This window comes from Balaenoptera physalus (assembly GCF_965194825.1).
Source record: "Balaenoptera physalus genome assembly, chromosome: 4".
Lineage (NCBI taxonomy): Eukaryota > Metazoa > Chordata > Mammalia > Artiodactyla > Balaenopteridae > Balaenoptera > Balaenoptera physalus.
The window spans coordinates 20,863,141-20,877,492 of record NC_138891.1 but is presented as its reverse complement, the minus strand read 5'-3'; the positions used below and the strand labels follow the sequence as shown (position 1 = coordinate 20,877,492).

Here is a 14,352-nt window from a genome sequence, read left to right as displayed (position 1 = left end):
GATTTGAATTTGGAGTTGTTCTTCATAAACCGTGTCTTCAAAAATCAAAAGGTTACTTTTGGTTAGGAAATTCTGGGTTGTGGTAAATGAGGACATAATTCTTATTACCATCCCATGGTTTCCTTTTAACTTGGATCACACTGTCCTAAATTGGAACATCCATTTTTTTTTTTTTTTTGCCTTTCCCCTATAAGATGGCTTCTGTTGTATTTTTGTGTTTGTGTGTCTCCCCCTCATCTCCTCTCACCTGACATTTTATTATTTCACTTTTATTAAAGTATAGGAACCAAACTGGATACAAAATTCTCAGTGTAGTTGGATAATTATCTTGTTGATTTATTTTTTAAAAATTCTGGGGGATGGGGAAACAGATAAGATTCCATTTAGAGTGATTGTGAAAAACACTGTAAGTCCACTTTACCCCAGTTGAAAGGAAAACACCATGAAGGTTTGTGATGCCAAGAAAGCCAGCTGTCTGGTGTGTCATAAGCAGCAGTGTGAAGACAGAAGTGACACATCAGGGGCCGAAAGTTGTGCATACATCTGATAAAGCATTTGACTCTACAAAAATATTCAAGGGGTTTAGAAATGGTTAACACTTGGACCCAATATTGCTTTAGCAGGAATTGAGAAGAGTTAAAGATTAGCAAGAGTGAGAAGTTAAACTCAGGGACTTAACTGTTCTCTAAAGCTTTAATAGGGCTTATGAGTTTGATATAGTAATAGAGATGGAGATAATTGCTTTTGTCACTGCAGTAGTGATATATTTAAAAATATAACCATAGTGGGGTGGAAAGGCACCTTGTCTTTGATCCACTTTTCCATGCCTTTTCCTTCACACCATACACTATTAGCTTGGGAAGCACTAGGCGTTGGTGACATGACTCCAAGCTGTGAAAAGCCAGGCCTTCTTGGTGACAGCCAGGATTTTTCTTTGTGGGAAGAGGGGCAGGAGTCCTCAGGGAGTGGTCTGGAATGTCTGAGACCCTCCTCCAGGCTCAGATAGTCTGATTCTCTTCAGCCTATTCGAGACTGAGGAAGAAATGGGAAAGCTGTCAGGCAAGTTCCGGGTTTGAAGCACAGCAGAATTTCAGCGCAATGGAAGTGACACTCTTGAACTCTGTTCTTCCATGGGAATTTGCTTCTCCTGAGCAAGGGCTGAACTCTCAGGAGACCACTAGTGAAGGGGAGTGTGAACTTGTGTGAATGTTTGCAGGCATGCAGATGTCTAGTGAGTTCAGGTTGGGGCTTTGTGGTTGGGATTAGGTGTGCCCTTCTGACACCGCTCCGGGTATAAAAGACAACATCACGATTAGATCTTCATCTGAATGAAACTGCGCCCTGGTCTTTTCAGAAACTGCAGGCACTGCAGTCCCACAAGGTGTTGAAGTCCAACCTCGGGTCCCTGCAGGATGAGGAGCCCGAGGAGCGACTCAGGCAGGCTCAGGAGCTCTGGGACCTGAAGGAGAAGATGGAGATTCAGGTGAGCCGATGCCCCGTGCCTTTCTTCCCAGAGCCAGGCGAGAACCGTGCTGTCTTCCAACAGAGTTTGTCGGTTTTGCTCTATGGTTTTAGGGAAGTTGAAAGACATCAAAGTTCTATATTTTCAGACCTTCTGCCAATTCATGAAAGCGTAGAGTAGGGTTCTTAGGGTTCTCAGGTGCGGCTGGTGACATACATGTGTGCAATGTCAGATTTGCCTGGGATTTTTTTCAAAATACATTCAGCCGTGTATCTTACTGGACGCCCTTGCCCTCATTTTGATTCCAACCCAGTTGAAAACAATTCTTAGAAAGTGTGACAGTCTTCTGGCTTTGAAGATATTTGGCATGGGTCTAATGGTGTGGTGTTAAATACTTAACAACCAGTTGTCTGGAACTAAAAAAGCTTTGATTTGTAGCATTTGCCATTTTCTGTGGTGTAAATATTCCCACCATGGCTGATTTCATGCTGCTAATGTGAGGTCACTGGATATGGAACTGGGAAGACTTATGCACAATCTGCTCTCATGGGCTGGGAGGGGGTGGCCTGGCCTCCACTGGATGAACCTTACATCAGTCTAGTTACATATGGTCTGTATCACTGATAGTTCCATGGTAAGGAAGGGCAGTTGGCACAGTCGTTCAATCATGTTGTCCTGCTTCTGCTCTCCAAGGCTGTTAAGAAGAGCTTAACATTTAACTAGCAGAGGTAAAGCGTTTCCACTGCTTGATGTTTCAAGTTTCACATTTAAAAAAGCCGTTCTTTTTCTATGAACTCTTTCACATCCTTTGCCTATTTTTTCTGTTGATTTCCTTACCAGTTTGTGAGTTTGTATAACGTATGGAAATTAACCAACCCTTTGTTGCTCTTGTTGTGGCTATTTTCCCCTGTTTCCTAGTCACCCTTAAACTTTGTTTATCATGGTCTTGACCATACAAAATTAATAATGTTTATGTGGTCAAAATGATCAGATTATCAGTCTTTTGTTTATGGCTACTCTGAGATTTAAAAAGAAAATAATCATGGGAATTCCCTGGCTGTACAGTGATTAGGATTCCATGCTTCCACTGGCAGGGTCCGGGGTTCGATCCCTAGTCAGGCAACTAATATCCCGCAAGCTGCGCAGTGTGGCCAAAAAGAGAAAAAGAAAATATTCCTGTGTTTTCTTTTTGTTAGTTTATTTGCTCATTCATTCATCCGTTCATTCATTCATACATGTCACTTTATTGAGGTATGATTCACATGTAAAAAGCTGTGCATATTTAATGTATATAACTCATTGAATTTGGGGGTAAGTGTAGCCATATTTTGGCTATTGTGAATAATGCTGCAATGAACATGGGAGTGTGAGTATTTCTTTGAGATCCTGATTGCAATTCCTTTGAATCAAAATCAAGAAGTGGGATTGCTGGATTATATGGTAGTTCTGTTTTTAATTTTTTTAATAAGAGGAAAACAAACAAGTTTATTAACATGTATACCTCATGGATACATGGGAGATTTCCCTGGGAAAATGAGTAACTCTCTTGTTTTTTAATTTTTTTGAGAAGCCTCCATACTGTTTATCCATAATGACTGTACCAATTTACATTCCCACCAACAGTGTAAAATGTTTCCTTCTCTCCACATCCTTGCCAACACTTGTTATCTTTTGTTACTTTTAAAAATAATAGCCATTCTGACAGGTATGAGGTGATAATCTCATTGTGGTTTGATTTGCATTTTTCTGCTGAATAATGATGTTGAGCACATTTTCATATACCTGTTGACTATTTGTAGGTCTCCTTTGGAGAAATGTCTATTCAAGTCCTTTGTCCATTTTTAATTGGATTGGTTTTTGCTATTGAGTTATATGAGTTCCTTGTATTTTGGATATTAACTCCTTATGAGATACATGGTTTGCAAATATTTTCTCCCATTTCATAGGTCATCTTTTCATCAGTTGATGGTTTCCTTTGCTGTAAAGAAACTTTAGTTTGATGTAGTCCCATTTGTTTATTTTTGCTTTTGTTGCCTGTGCTTTTGGTATCACATCCAAAAATCATTGACAAGATCAATGTCCCTGTTTTCTTCTAGGAGTTTTAGGGTTTCAGGTCTTACATTTAAGTCTTTAATCCATTTTGAGTTGGCTTTTGTGTATGGTGTAAGATTTTCATTCTTTTGCATGTGGATATCCATTTTCCCCAACACCATTTACTGAAGAGACTATTCTTTTCCTATTTTGTATTCTGGGTGCCCTTGTTGAAGATTTGTTGACCATACATATGTGGGTTTAATTTTGGATTTCGTATTCTGTTCCATTGGTCTGTGTGTCTGTTTTTATGCCAGTACCATACTGTTTTAATTACTGTAGCTTTGTAATATAATTTGAAATCAGGAAGTGATGACTCTAGTTTGTCTTCTTGCTCAAGATTGGTTTGGCTATTTGGGGTCTTTTGTGGTTCCACATGAATTTTAGGATTTTTTTTCTATTGCTGTGAAAAATGACATTAAAATTTTGATACGGATTGCTTTGAATATGTAAATTGTTTTGGGTATTATGGGTATTTTAACAATATTCTTCCAATCCATGAGCATGAGATATCTTTTCATTTATTTGTCTTCTACAATTTATTTCATTGACGTTTTATAGTTTTCACTGTATAGCTCTTTCACCTCCTTGGATAAATTTATTCCTATATTTAATTGATTTTGATGCTACTGTAAATGGGATAGTTTTCTTAATTTCTTTTTTGGGTAGTTTGTTTTTAGTGTAGAGAAATACAACTGATTTTTGCATGCTGATTTTGTATCCTGCAACTTTACCAAATTTGTTTATCCTAACAGTTTTTTTTTTTTTTTTTTGGTGGAGTCTTTAGGATTTTCCATTTGTAAGGTCATTGGTCATCTCTCATCTGCAAACAGATAATTTTACTTCTTCCTTTCCAATTTGGATGCCTTTTATTTCTTTTTCTTGTCTCAGTGCTCTGGCTAGGACTTCCAGTACCATGTTGAATAAGAATGGTGAGAGTGAACATTCTTGTCTTGTTCCTGATCTTGGAGGAAAAGTGTTCAGCTTTTCACTGTTGAGTATGATGTTACCTCTGGGCTTGTCATATGTATGGCCTTTATTATGTTGAGGTATATTCCTTCTATACACACTTTGATGAGAGTTTTTTTTTTTTATCATAAAAGGATATTGAATTTTGTCAAATGCTTTTTCTACATCTATTGAAATGATCATATAATTTTATCCTTTATTTTGTTAATGTAGTGTATCACATGTATTGATTTGTGTATGTTGAACCATTCTTGTATCCTGGGGATGAATCCCAGTTGATCATGTTGTATGATCCTTTTAATGTGCTTGTATTTTGTTGAGTATTTTTGTGTCTGTGTTCATTAAGGATATTGGCCTATAATTTTTTTTCTTGTAGTGTCCTTCTCTGGCATTTGACAAGGGTAATACTGGCCTCATAAAATGTGTTTGGAAGTTTCTTCCTCTTCAATTTTTGGGAAGAATTTGCATTAATTCTTTAAACATTTGGTAGAATTCACCAGTGAAGCCATCCAGTTCTGGGATTTTCTTTGTTGGGAGATTTTTGACCACTGATTCAATCTCCCTACTCATTATTGGTCTGTTCAGATTTTCTATTTTTTTATGATTCAGTCTTGGTTGGTTGTATATTTCTAGGAATTTGTCTATTTTTTCTAGGTTATCCAATTTATTGGTAACTGTTTATAGACATTTCTTGTAATCCTTTGCATTTCTGTGATAACAGTTGTAGTGTCTCCTCTTTTATTTCTGATTTTATATGTTTGAGATTTCTCTTTTTTTCTTAATCTAGCCAAGGATTTGTCAATTTTGTGTATCTTTTCAAAAACTAACTCTTACTTTTGTTGATCTTGTCTATTGTTTTTCTATTCTCTATTTCATTTATGTCTGATCTACTCTTTATTACTTCCTGCCTTTTGCTAACTTTGGGTTTAGTTTATTCTTCTTTTTCTAGGTCCTTGGGGTATAAAGTTAGGTTATTTATTTGAGATCTTTCCTTTTTCTTAATGTAAAATTTTATGACAGTAAACTTCCCTCGTAGAACTGCTTTTGCTGCATCCCAGAAGTTTTGGTATGTTGTGTTTCCGTTTTTGTTTGTCACAAGTTATTTTTTTGTTTCTCTTTTGATTTCTTCTTTGTTCAGGAATGTGTTGTTTAATATCTACACATCTGTAAATTATCCTGTTTCCCTCCTGTTATTGATTTCTAGTTTCATAGCATTGTGGTTGGAAAAGATTAACTTGATATGATTTCAAGCTTAAATTGGCAAGACTTGTTTTGTGGGCTAACATGTGATCTGTCCTGGGGAATGTTCTTTGGGCATTTGAGGAGAATGTGTACTCTGCTACTTGGACGGGATGTTCTATGTATGTCTGTTCAGTACACTTGGTCTATAGTGCTGTTCAAGTCCATTGTTTACTTATTGATTTTCTGTCTGGATGATATATCCATTGTTGAAAGTGGAGTATTGAAATCCCCTACTATTATTGTATTACTGTCTATTTCTCCCTTCAGTTCTGTTAATATTTGCTTTATATATTTAGGTGCTCCTATGTTGAGTGAGTGTATAGTCATCCCTCAGTATCCATTCATAGGAGATTGGTTCCAGATCCGCTATGGATACCAAAATTCTCAGATACTCAAGTCCCTTATGTTTTGCACATCCTCCCATATACTCTACATCATCTATAGATTACTTCTAATTACTTATAATACCTAATACAATGTAAATTCTATGTAACTAGTTGTAAATATTGTAATACAATGTAAATGCTATGTAAATTGTTGCCAGCATGAGGCAAATTCAAGTTTTGCTTTTTGGAACTTTCTGGAACTTTTTTCCAAATATTTTCAATCCATGGTTGGTTAAATCCATGGATGTGGAATACACAGATGTGGAACCTATGGATATGGAGGGCTGACTGTATATTTACAGTCGTTATATCCTCTTGATGAATTGATCCCTTTATCAATATGTAGTGACCTTCTTTGTCTCTAGTAACAGTTTTTGACTTAAAGTTATTTTGTCTGATATAAGTATAGGTACCCTGTTCTCTTTTGCTTACCATTTGCATGAAATGTCTTCTCTCATCCCTTCAGTTTCAGCCTATGTGTGTCCTTAAAGCTAACCTGAGTCTCTTGTACTCATCATATAGTTGGATCTTTTTTAAAAAATCCATTTAGCCACTTTTGATCTTTTGGTTGGAGAATTTAATCCATTTAAATTTAAAGTAATTACTGATAGGTAAGGATTTTCTATTGCCATTTTGTTAATGGTTTTCAGACTGTTCTGTAGTTACTTTGTCCCTTTCTTTTTCTCTTGCTGTCTTCCTGTGTGAGTTGATGATTTTTTTGTCATGGTATGCTTTGATTCCTTTCTCTTTACCTTTTGTATATCTGCTACAGGTTTTTTTCTCTGTGATTAGTATTAGATTATATAAAACATCTTATAATTACAGCACTCTGTTTTAAGCCAAAAACAACTTAACTTTGACTGCATACAAATAGTCTACACTTTTACTTTTCCTCCTCCACACCTTCCGCTGTCCACAAGCTAGCCAGTAGGGTCTAAAGCTGGTGTTGAGATCCGTATGCCAGGACCGAAAGCCGAGTCAGCTGCGCTGATTCCCTGAGTTCTGGGTGGGGTGAGGCAGAAGTGGGCGTCCTGGGCAGCATCCTTCAAGGCTGGGGCAGTTGGGTGATCACTTGCTCTCACTGTCCCCGTGCAAGAGATTGTGGGCTGAGGGGGTCTCTCTTGGCACTGAGCTGTGCCGCCTTGGGTGAGGGGTGACACGGGTGAGGTGAAAACTGTTCTTCTTCCCCTCTTCAGTGTGTCTATTCTTGGGTTTTTTTGCTTCACCGAGGTGCTGGGACCTCTCAGCTGGATTCCCAGGCTCCCATAAAAAGGTCTCATCTGTGGGTGTTTTGAGAGCTGGGACCTCCTGGTCCATCATCTTGCTGACGTCACTTACATGTTTTAAGTTGAAATCTTTGACCACCTAGAATTTATTTTCGTTTAAGATATGAAATAAGGATCCAAGTTCATATTTTTTTTCAGGCAGTTAACTACTTGCTTGAACACCATTTGTCAATAATCCGTCTTCCCCCAGACTAAGATTCCATTTTTTCCCCATCTTTGTCTGGTTTTTCTACTACTCGTGTAGCTTTATAGTATATTTTAATATCTAGAGGGGCCCACTTGATAAGCATTTAATCTTTTTCAGAAAACAGAATGGAAGAGAAAAATGAAGGCATTGCAGGAAGAGCATGCAGCTCAGAAGAGAGAGGTAGGTCTCACTGGACCGTTTTGGGGAGCCTGGTTTCCCACAACCTCCTCTCATCCTTCAGCTCCCCATCCTTCAGCCCCCACCTTGAACTGGTTGGCAGATAATTTTTTGCTGATACTGTTCCTGGCTGCTGACCCCCATCAATACACAGAGGGGTCGGCAGCCCAGACAGCAGTTTCCCTGGCAGGGAGCAGGGGCCTCCAGGCCTTCTCTTCTGAATCCAACACATCCTTTCTCTGTGGTTTCCTCTGCAGTGACCCCGTAAGGTGCTCCAAGGAGGGTTGTGCTGTAAAACTCAGAGAGCTGCCTGGTCATTCTGTGTTTGGGCCCTCCTTTGAAACTCCAACCAGGAGAGACCCCGGTGGCTGTGGACCTCAGTGATAGTTCACGGGCAGCTCAAATGGAAGGGTTCAGACACTGAGACCAGTGGGCAGAGAGCAACAGGCCTCAGGGCAGAGAAAACAGCTTCTCTAAAAATGTCCCTGAGAAGGAGGCAAGTTGAGGAGGAAGCCGGTTAACAGGAGCCCCAGGTTCTGCTGCAGAAAGCTCAGAAGGTGAAGGTGCTTAGGTCTGAGTCTGGCGCAGGATGGATTCCCCCTGTTCCAGTAATTCCCATCTGATGGGTTTATCTTATTTGAAACATTTAAAAATGGGAAATGCATTCAAGTTTGTTCCAAAAGCAGAAGAACTCTATTAAGGTACATGGAGTAAAGTCTTACTTCCGCTCCGTTTCCATCTACCTGTCCCCGACACCCACCCCACAGGTGACCACTTTTATTGCTTTCTTGTATTCTTCTAGAGGTTCTTTATGCAAAGATAAACAAATAGTGTCATTTTCTCTCTGCTCTTACATCAGAGGTTTTACTTAAAAATAAATAGTGTCATTTTCTCTCTGCTCTTAGACCGCATTTCCTTCACCTTTTGTCTTCACCTAAAAACATCCATTTGATGATTTTCGAATGACCTCAACTTACCTGACTGTCCTTCAGTGGGTGGCACACCTGACAGGGAGCCTTTGGCCCTGACCTTAGGGACCTGCATTCAATTCTCACTTCTCCTCAGGCACCACTTGAAATGTTCTCAAATGGGAAGGAAGTCAGTCTTGTTAGAAAGCCACCTTCCCGGGTCTGGAGACACTCCACCTGCTTCAGGTGAAACCCCGACCAGCGTTTGCCTACAGGTGCAGGCCCTGCAGGCACTGGGCACTCAGAGGTCCCTGCAGACATGTGACTGACCGACCTTCCTGTGCCACCAGCTGCAGGAGCAGAACGAGAGGCTCCAGGCCTCCCTGTCTCAGGATCAGAGGAAAGCAGCGATCCAGGCCCAGCGCCAGATCACTGCCCTTCGCGCCCAGCTCCAGGAACAAACCAGGCTCATCGCCTCCCAGGAGGAGATGGTAGGTGTGTCCCTCCTCCCAGCCAGGACCTGGAGCCCTAGGCCTCTTCCCTGCGAGGACTTCCTTAGATTCTTCTGGACTTATCGGCACTAGTCTCATTAGTCAGACTCTTTGAGGAGAGAGAAGAGTCCTCAGATTTGAGGGGCAGACACTGATGAGGATGCTGAAGACGTGCCTGCTGTCCGGGGTTAGTGGGTTCACGGTACCACCAGAGACCGTGTGAGGACCAGCACCTGGTTGTTACTTTGCTTATTCCTCCGTGTAAGCCTCACTGCTGCCCTTCAAGGTAGACATTACCTTCTCCCCATCTTCATTTGACAGATGATGAAACAGGCAGGAGAAGTTAAGCGCCTCACTCGAGTCCACACGGGGCACGTTATAAAATGACAGGGGTGAGATTCAACCCTCGCCAGGCAGGTGGAATGCAAAGCGTGTGCCCCTTTCACTGTGTTCTCAGGCATCATTTCTTAACTAACTCCTTTTTCATAAATTGACTGCCTCTGATGAAGCTGTCAGATAAACTAGTGTGATGAAAAGGCGTCACTCACTAAGCACCCTCTCCTAGAACTGGCCCCTGTGACTCTTCATCTAATGCAGATCACTCTCTGCCCAGCCTGGGCTCAGCTCCCCCGTCTGAGCCCCAGGTCGGTGGAGACGTGTATCTATTCCCAGCTGGGCCCTCCTGTGGCCTCAGGTCCTTTGCCGTGGGTCTGATACCACCCTCCACACAGCTTCCCTGGCTGAGCACCCACTGTCACTGTCTAACCCACTGTTCTGTACCTCTTGCTATTTGTGCCTTTCTGTTCTCCCAGCTATACTTCACCGTCAACACATCTTATTAACCCATGGCCCTGCTGCTTTTCTTTTTACTGTTTCTCCCCCAACACACTTAACTCTTCACAGCTGTGGCTGCCTCAGGTCCAGTCTGGAGGTTTCCTCCTTATGTTACCCAGAACCCTTGTTTGCAGATGTTTCAGTTAGGAACCCACGGGCTAAACATAGCAGAATAGGTTAACAGAGGTTTATTTTTATTGTAACACCAAAAGAGGTGACAGTTGATGGCCTTGGTTTAGCTGCAAGATTATGCCACTGGAAACCCAGACTCTTTTTTTTTCTTTTTTTCTTTTTTTTAATTACCATCTTCAGCATATTGACTTTTGTTCTCATGCTTGACTCTCATAGTTGCAAGATGGCTGCCATAGCCCCAACCATCACAGTCATATCCAATGGAAGCAGTTGATGAAAAGGCTCTTTCCCAAGACTTCTACTTATATTTTACTGTTCAAAGCTGTGTTATATGGGCAACTAACTATAGTTGCAAGGAAGGTTAGAAAGAGAATAATTAGTTTTATACTTTCTAGGGTAGAGGTAAGCAAAGTAGGAATAGTTAGAAATGGACGTTGTATGAGTCATTCATCAGTAGGTAATGAAAAACAACTCAAGCCTAAGCAGAAGAGGGGATTTGTCATAAGGGTAGACAGGGTGTCTCAGAGAGCTCGAGGCAGGGGTGCAGCCAAGTCTAGGAGTAAACTGGGACCAGAGACATGAGTGTAGTCAGGAGTTTTCCTCTGCTGTGTGTCTTTGTTCCTTTCTCTGTATCTGCTTCGATTTTTTCTTTTACTCTGAAGGTCAGCTTCCACTCCATGTCTGCCCTACATGGCAAAATAAACAAGCAAACAAATAAACAGTGACAACCAAAACTCAAACCAGTTGGCTGGCAAGAGCTCTTGAATTCCCATGTTACCAGTCCAGAATTCTCTGCCCAAACCTGGCTGTGGTGTGGGGGACTCGTTGCCACAAGGGGCTGTCCTGTCTGCAGCTATGTGGAAGGAGGAAGAAGAAGCGCTTCCTGGAAAAGAGGGGTTGAGCAGAGAGTCGGTGACTGTCCACATCATGCCTCCTCCCTCCCAGGGGGCACTCAGCTCAGATGCCCACATCGCAGGAGGGGAGCCTCCCTTGCCCTGGCTGATTTCCACCAATTATACCGACAGTACTGCCTGTGTGCCTGCCCCCCTCTGCTTCCATGGGGCTCCTACCTTTCAAACCACAGTCCCTCTCTGAAGAGGGGCATTCTTGTCTCCTCACCAAGGGAAAGTGGAGCATGGTGCCATCTTGGCTGCTGCTGTTCACCCTTGGTGCCATTGCAGGGCTGGGGCAGAGTACTCTGAGCTCCCTCCAGTTCCCAGTGGTTGGCATGGGAACACTGGCCGTCCCTTCTTCACAGAACTAGGCAGAGCCACCGCTCACAGCAGAGTCCCCTGCTGGCTGTAATCTGCTCTGTTCCACATCTTTGCAGATCCAGACCATGTCTCTCAGGAAGGTGGAGGGTAAGTCTGTACGGGGCGGTTTGTAACAATCGTGGCTATCGTCTTGGCCTCTCCTGTCTCTTGTCCCCCACCAGTCAATGTATAGGACGAGGCTGGTGGCAGCAGCTCAGGGACCTGTAGCGTCAGGCTCTCTGGCTGGGTGGGGGAGGGTGAGAAGATGTTTGTTTCTGGGACAGACAGGGCTCCAGCCCAGGTTTGTGCTGAAGGCATTCCATGCAGCTGGCAGGGTTTCTTGCCTGGCCTGCTCGTCTCTGTAGGACGATGGAGACATGAGGTGGGAGCCGGGAGGGAGGATCTTGGGGTTAGTGACGGATGGAGCAGGCAGGGCTCCCGAACAGGTTCTTTCTAATTCACCATGCCTGTGATTCAGTTCCATCCAGCTTTACCTTGTTTCCAGCGTGCAGCGAGTTGACCCCAAATCTCTGCGAATCTGTGTGAATGTGGCCTGTCTGGAGTGTACGCCCTGCGGCTCTTGGGTACTCCGGCGTGCTGGTGTGCGTGCTTGTGTGTGTCTGACGGACACAGGCGCTGGCGTCTAAAGGGCGACAGTAACCTACAGGGGACCGCTCCTGCTTATGAAACCTGGCCCTTCCTACTCCACCCCGCCTCCCCTGCCCTATGCCTGTAGCTTCCCTTCTGCCTCTCCTTGCAGACCCACACATCTCCCCCGTCCCCTGCCTCGAGGCTAGACATTTCTTCCCCAGCCTCGCAACCATTTCAGAGAGGCACTAATCCTATGGCCTTGATCTCCTGGGTGCTGGGGCTAGGGTGTGTGCCGTTAATAGGAGCTGTGTGCCATGGACTTCAAATCCATTGTCCCCGTGATTTAACGTGGGGCGGGTATTATTGTCCTCACTTTCTGGATGAGGAGCCCGAGGCTTAGAGAAGATCAAGGACTTACCGTGTCGCGTGCAGCTAGTTGGGGGGCAGAGCTGGAACGAGGACTCTGATCTTTCTGCCTCCAGGGTCCATGGTTGTGGCCGCTGCTCCATCCTGCCTCTCTCTGCTAGAGGACCGACTCGAGGGCTTGCTGTGTCTGGCCAGCACTCACACGCTGCCCCGTGCTTTCCTCTAAGGTGGGGAGGGGGTCCCAGGCATTGGAGACACTAACTGCTCCTCCTCTCCTCAGGGATCCGCAAGGGCCCGAAGGCTGTGGACACGGAGAAGGACTCTTCCGAGGAAGGTGAGGCTCCATTTTCTTCCCTGGGGGCTGCCCACTTCGTTGTTTAGTTTGTCCCTACTTAACTGGATCTGGCTGCCTGAGGCTGGGTCAAGGGAACTAGGGACATGAAATAAATATTTCTTAAGCACTTTGTGCTTGCCAGGCACATTACACACAGGTACTAACGTGCAGCCTGCTGGTTCACCCAGGCTCAGAGAGGGTCAGTGACTTTCCCAGAGTCACAGAGCCAGCAGGTGGTGGAGTCAGGATTTGGTGCGGTGTCTGCTGCATAGCCTGTCCCTGGTGCCTGCCCCACCGCTTGCCTGGTACTACCCAGAGCAGTGGATGCAGCCTCCCTGCGTTGGCTTAAAATGACCTCTGCGGTTCTATTCTGCGTGGCGAGCGTGCTGCAGACAGATCACACAGGACCTAACTGATGTGCAGGAATCCTCCTCGGCGCCCTCTGCAGAGCCCTGGGTACCTGCTGCTTTTATTCACTCCGTTTGCCGAGCTCTCAACCAGATGTTTCCAGGGGATGCAAAGGAGAAGTGAAAAAAATAGACTCTCCTGAGAGGGTCAGGGAGAAGGAGCTCCCAGGAAAGATCAGAGAGCTCACAGCCAACCTGCTGACCAGGCCTGCCTGCCCAGCCAGGCTGTGATGTGACAATCCCAGAGCGACCCAACAGATGCACCCAGGAAAGGGTTTTATTGGTGTCACCAAAGAGTTCATCGGGGGGTGTTTTATTTTGTTTTTTAAAGTAATAGTTTACTTTTGAGACAGTGATCTATGCTTTTGACCAAAAAAAAAAAAAAAAAAAAAAAAAAGGCAGGACGGAAGGAAGGAAGGGAGAAGGAAAGAAAAGCAAAAGGGCCATCTTTTTGCTTTTTTTTTGCTTTTTTTTTGCTTCTTACTTTGTAAGAAGTAGGTCTCCCTCCTGCCGGGCCATCCAGTCTCCGCCCAGAGATTCCATCGTTAATGGCTTGTCACGCATCTTTCCAGAGATACTTGGTGCAAACACGGGCACTTAGATGTATGCATTCTTTTCCTTTTTCCTAAATGGGAGCACAGTATACATATTTTTCTGTGGTTATTGCTTAACAACGTATTTGGGAAGTCATTTCCAATCCCTTTATATAGAGCTGCTGCATTAATTATTCAGGACTTCTCAGTATTCCATTGCATGGATGAACCAAAATTTACCTAATCGGTCCTCTGCTACCTCCGTCCCCACCCAGTGCGTTTAACCTTGGGATATAGTAGCAAAAATTAGAGTTCCATGTAACCTTGAGTAACACAAGGTCCAGAGTGGGGATGAACCAAATCCTCCAGTGGGGGCATAGAGTTCGAGGAGGAGGAGGCTGAGAAGGGCGAGTTAGGGAGACCTCTCCCCGCCCCCTCCGTGCCCCATCCTGCTGCAGGCAGGACCCAGATCTTTGTCAGGCTGTGCTGTGCCTCTTCACTTGCTCGTCTGCTTCTCCTAGTCCCAGACCAGCAGAGCAGCATCCCTTGGGAACTTGTTAGAAATGCACAATTTTCAAATTCTCGGCCCCATGCCACACAGACTGAATCGGAACTTCTGGGGCAGGGCCCAGCCATCGCTGTCTGCACCCACCCTCCAGGGCATTCTGGGGCTTGCTCTAGTTTGAGAACTGCTGCGGGTCTC

The 14,352-nt window shown here is 43.9% G+C and overlaps 1 protein-coding gene across 16 annotated transcripts in view; it reads left to right on the top strand.

Annotated features, from left to right (window-relative positions):
- DZIP1L (DAZ interacting zinc finger protein 1 like) overlaps positions 1–14,352 on the top strand; it is a gene marked incomplete at its 3' end in the record, with an annotated part of 46,207 nt that overhangs the window by 20,937 nt on the left and 10,918 nt on the right. For 15 of the 16 annotated variants that reach the window (XM_082461106.1, XM_082461104.1, XM_082461116.1 and 12 more), the window contains 5 exons: positions 1,355–1,483; positions 7,741–7,803; positions 9,059–9,199; positions 11,496–11,526; positions 12,656–12,709. In XM_082461106.1, the coding sequence (XP_082317232.1) occupies positions 1,355–1,483; positions 7,741–7,803; positions 9,059–9,199; positions 11,496–11,526; positions 12,656–12,709 (418 nt within the window). The remainder of the gene's footprint in view (positions 1–1,354; positions 1,484–7,740; positions 7,804–9,058; positions 9,200–11,495; positions 11,527–12,655; positions 12,710–14,352) is intronic. The other variant, XM_082461115.1, reaches the window with a different exon arrangement.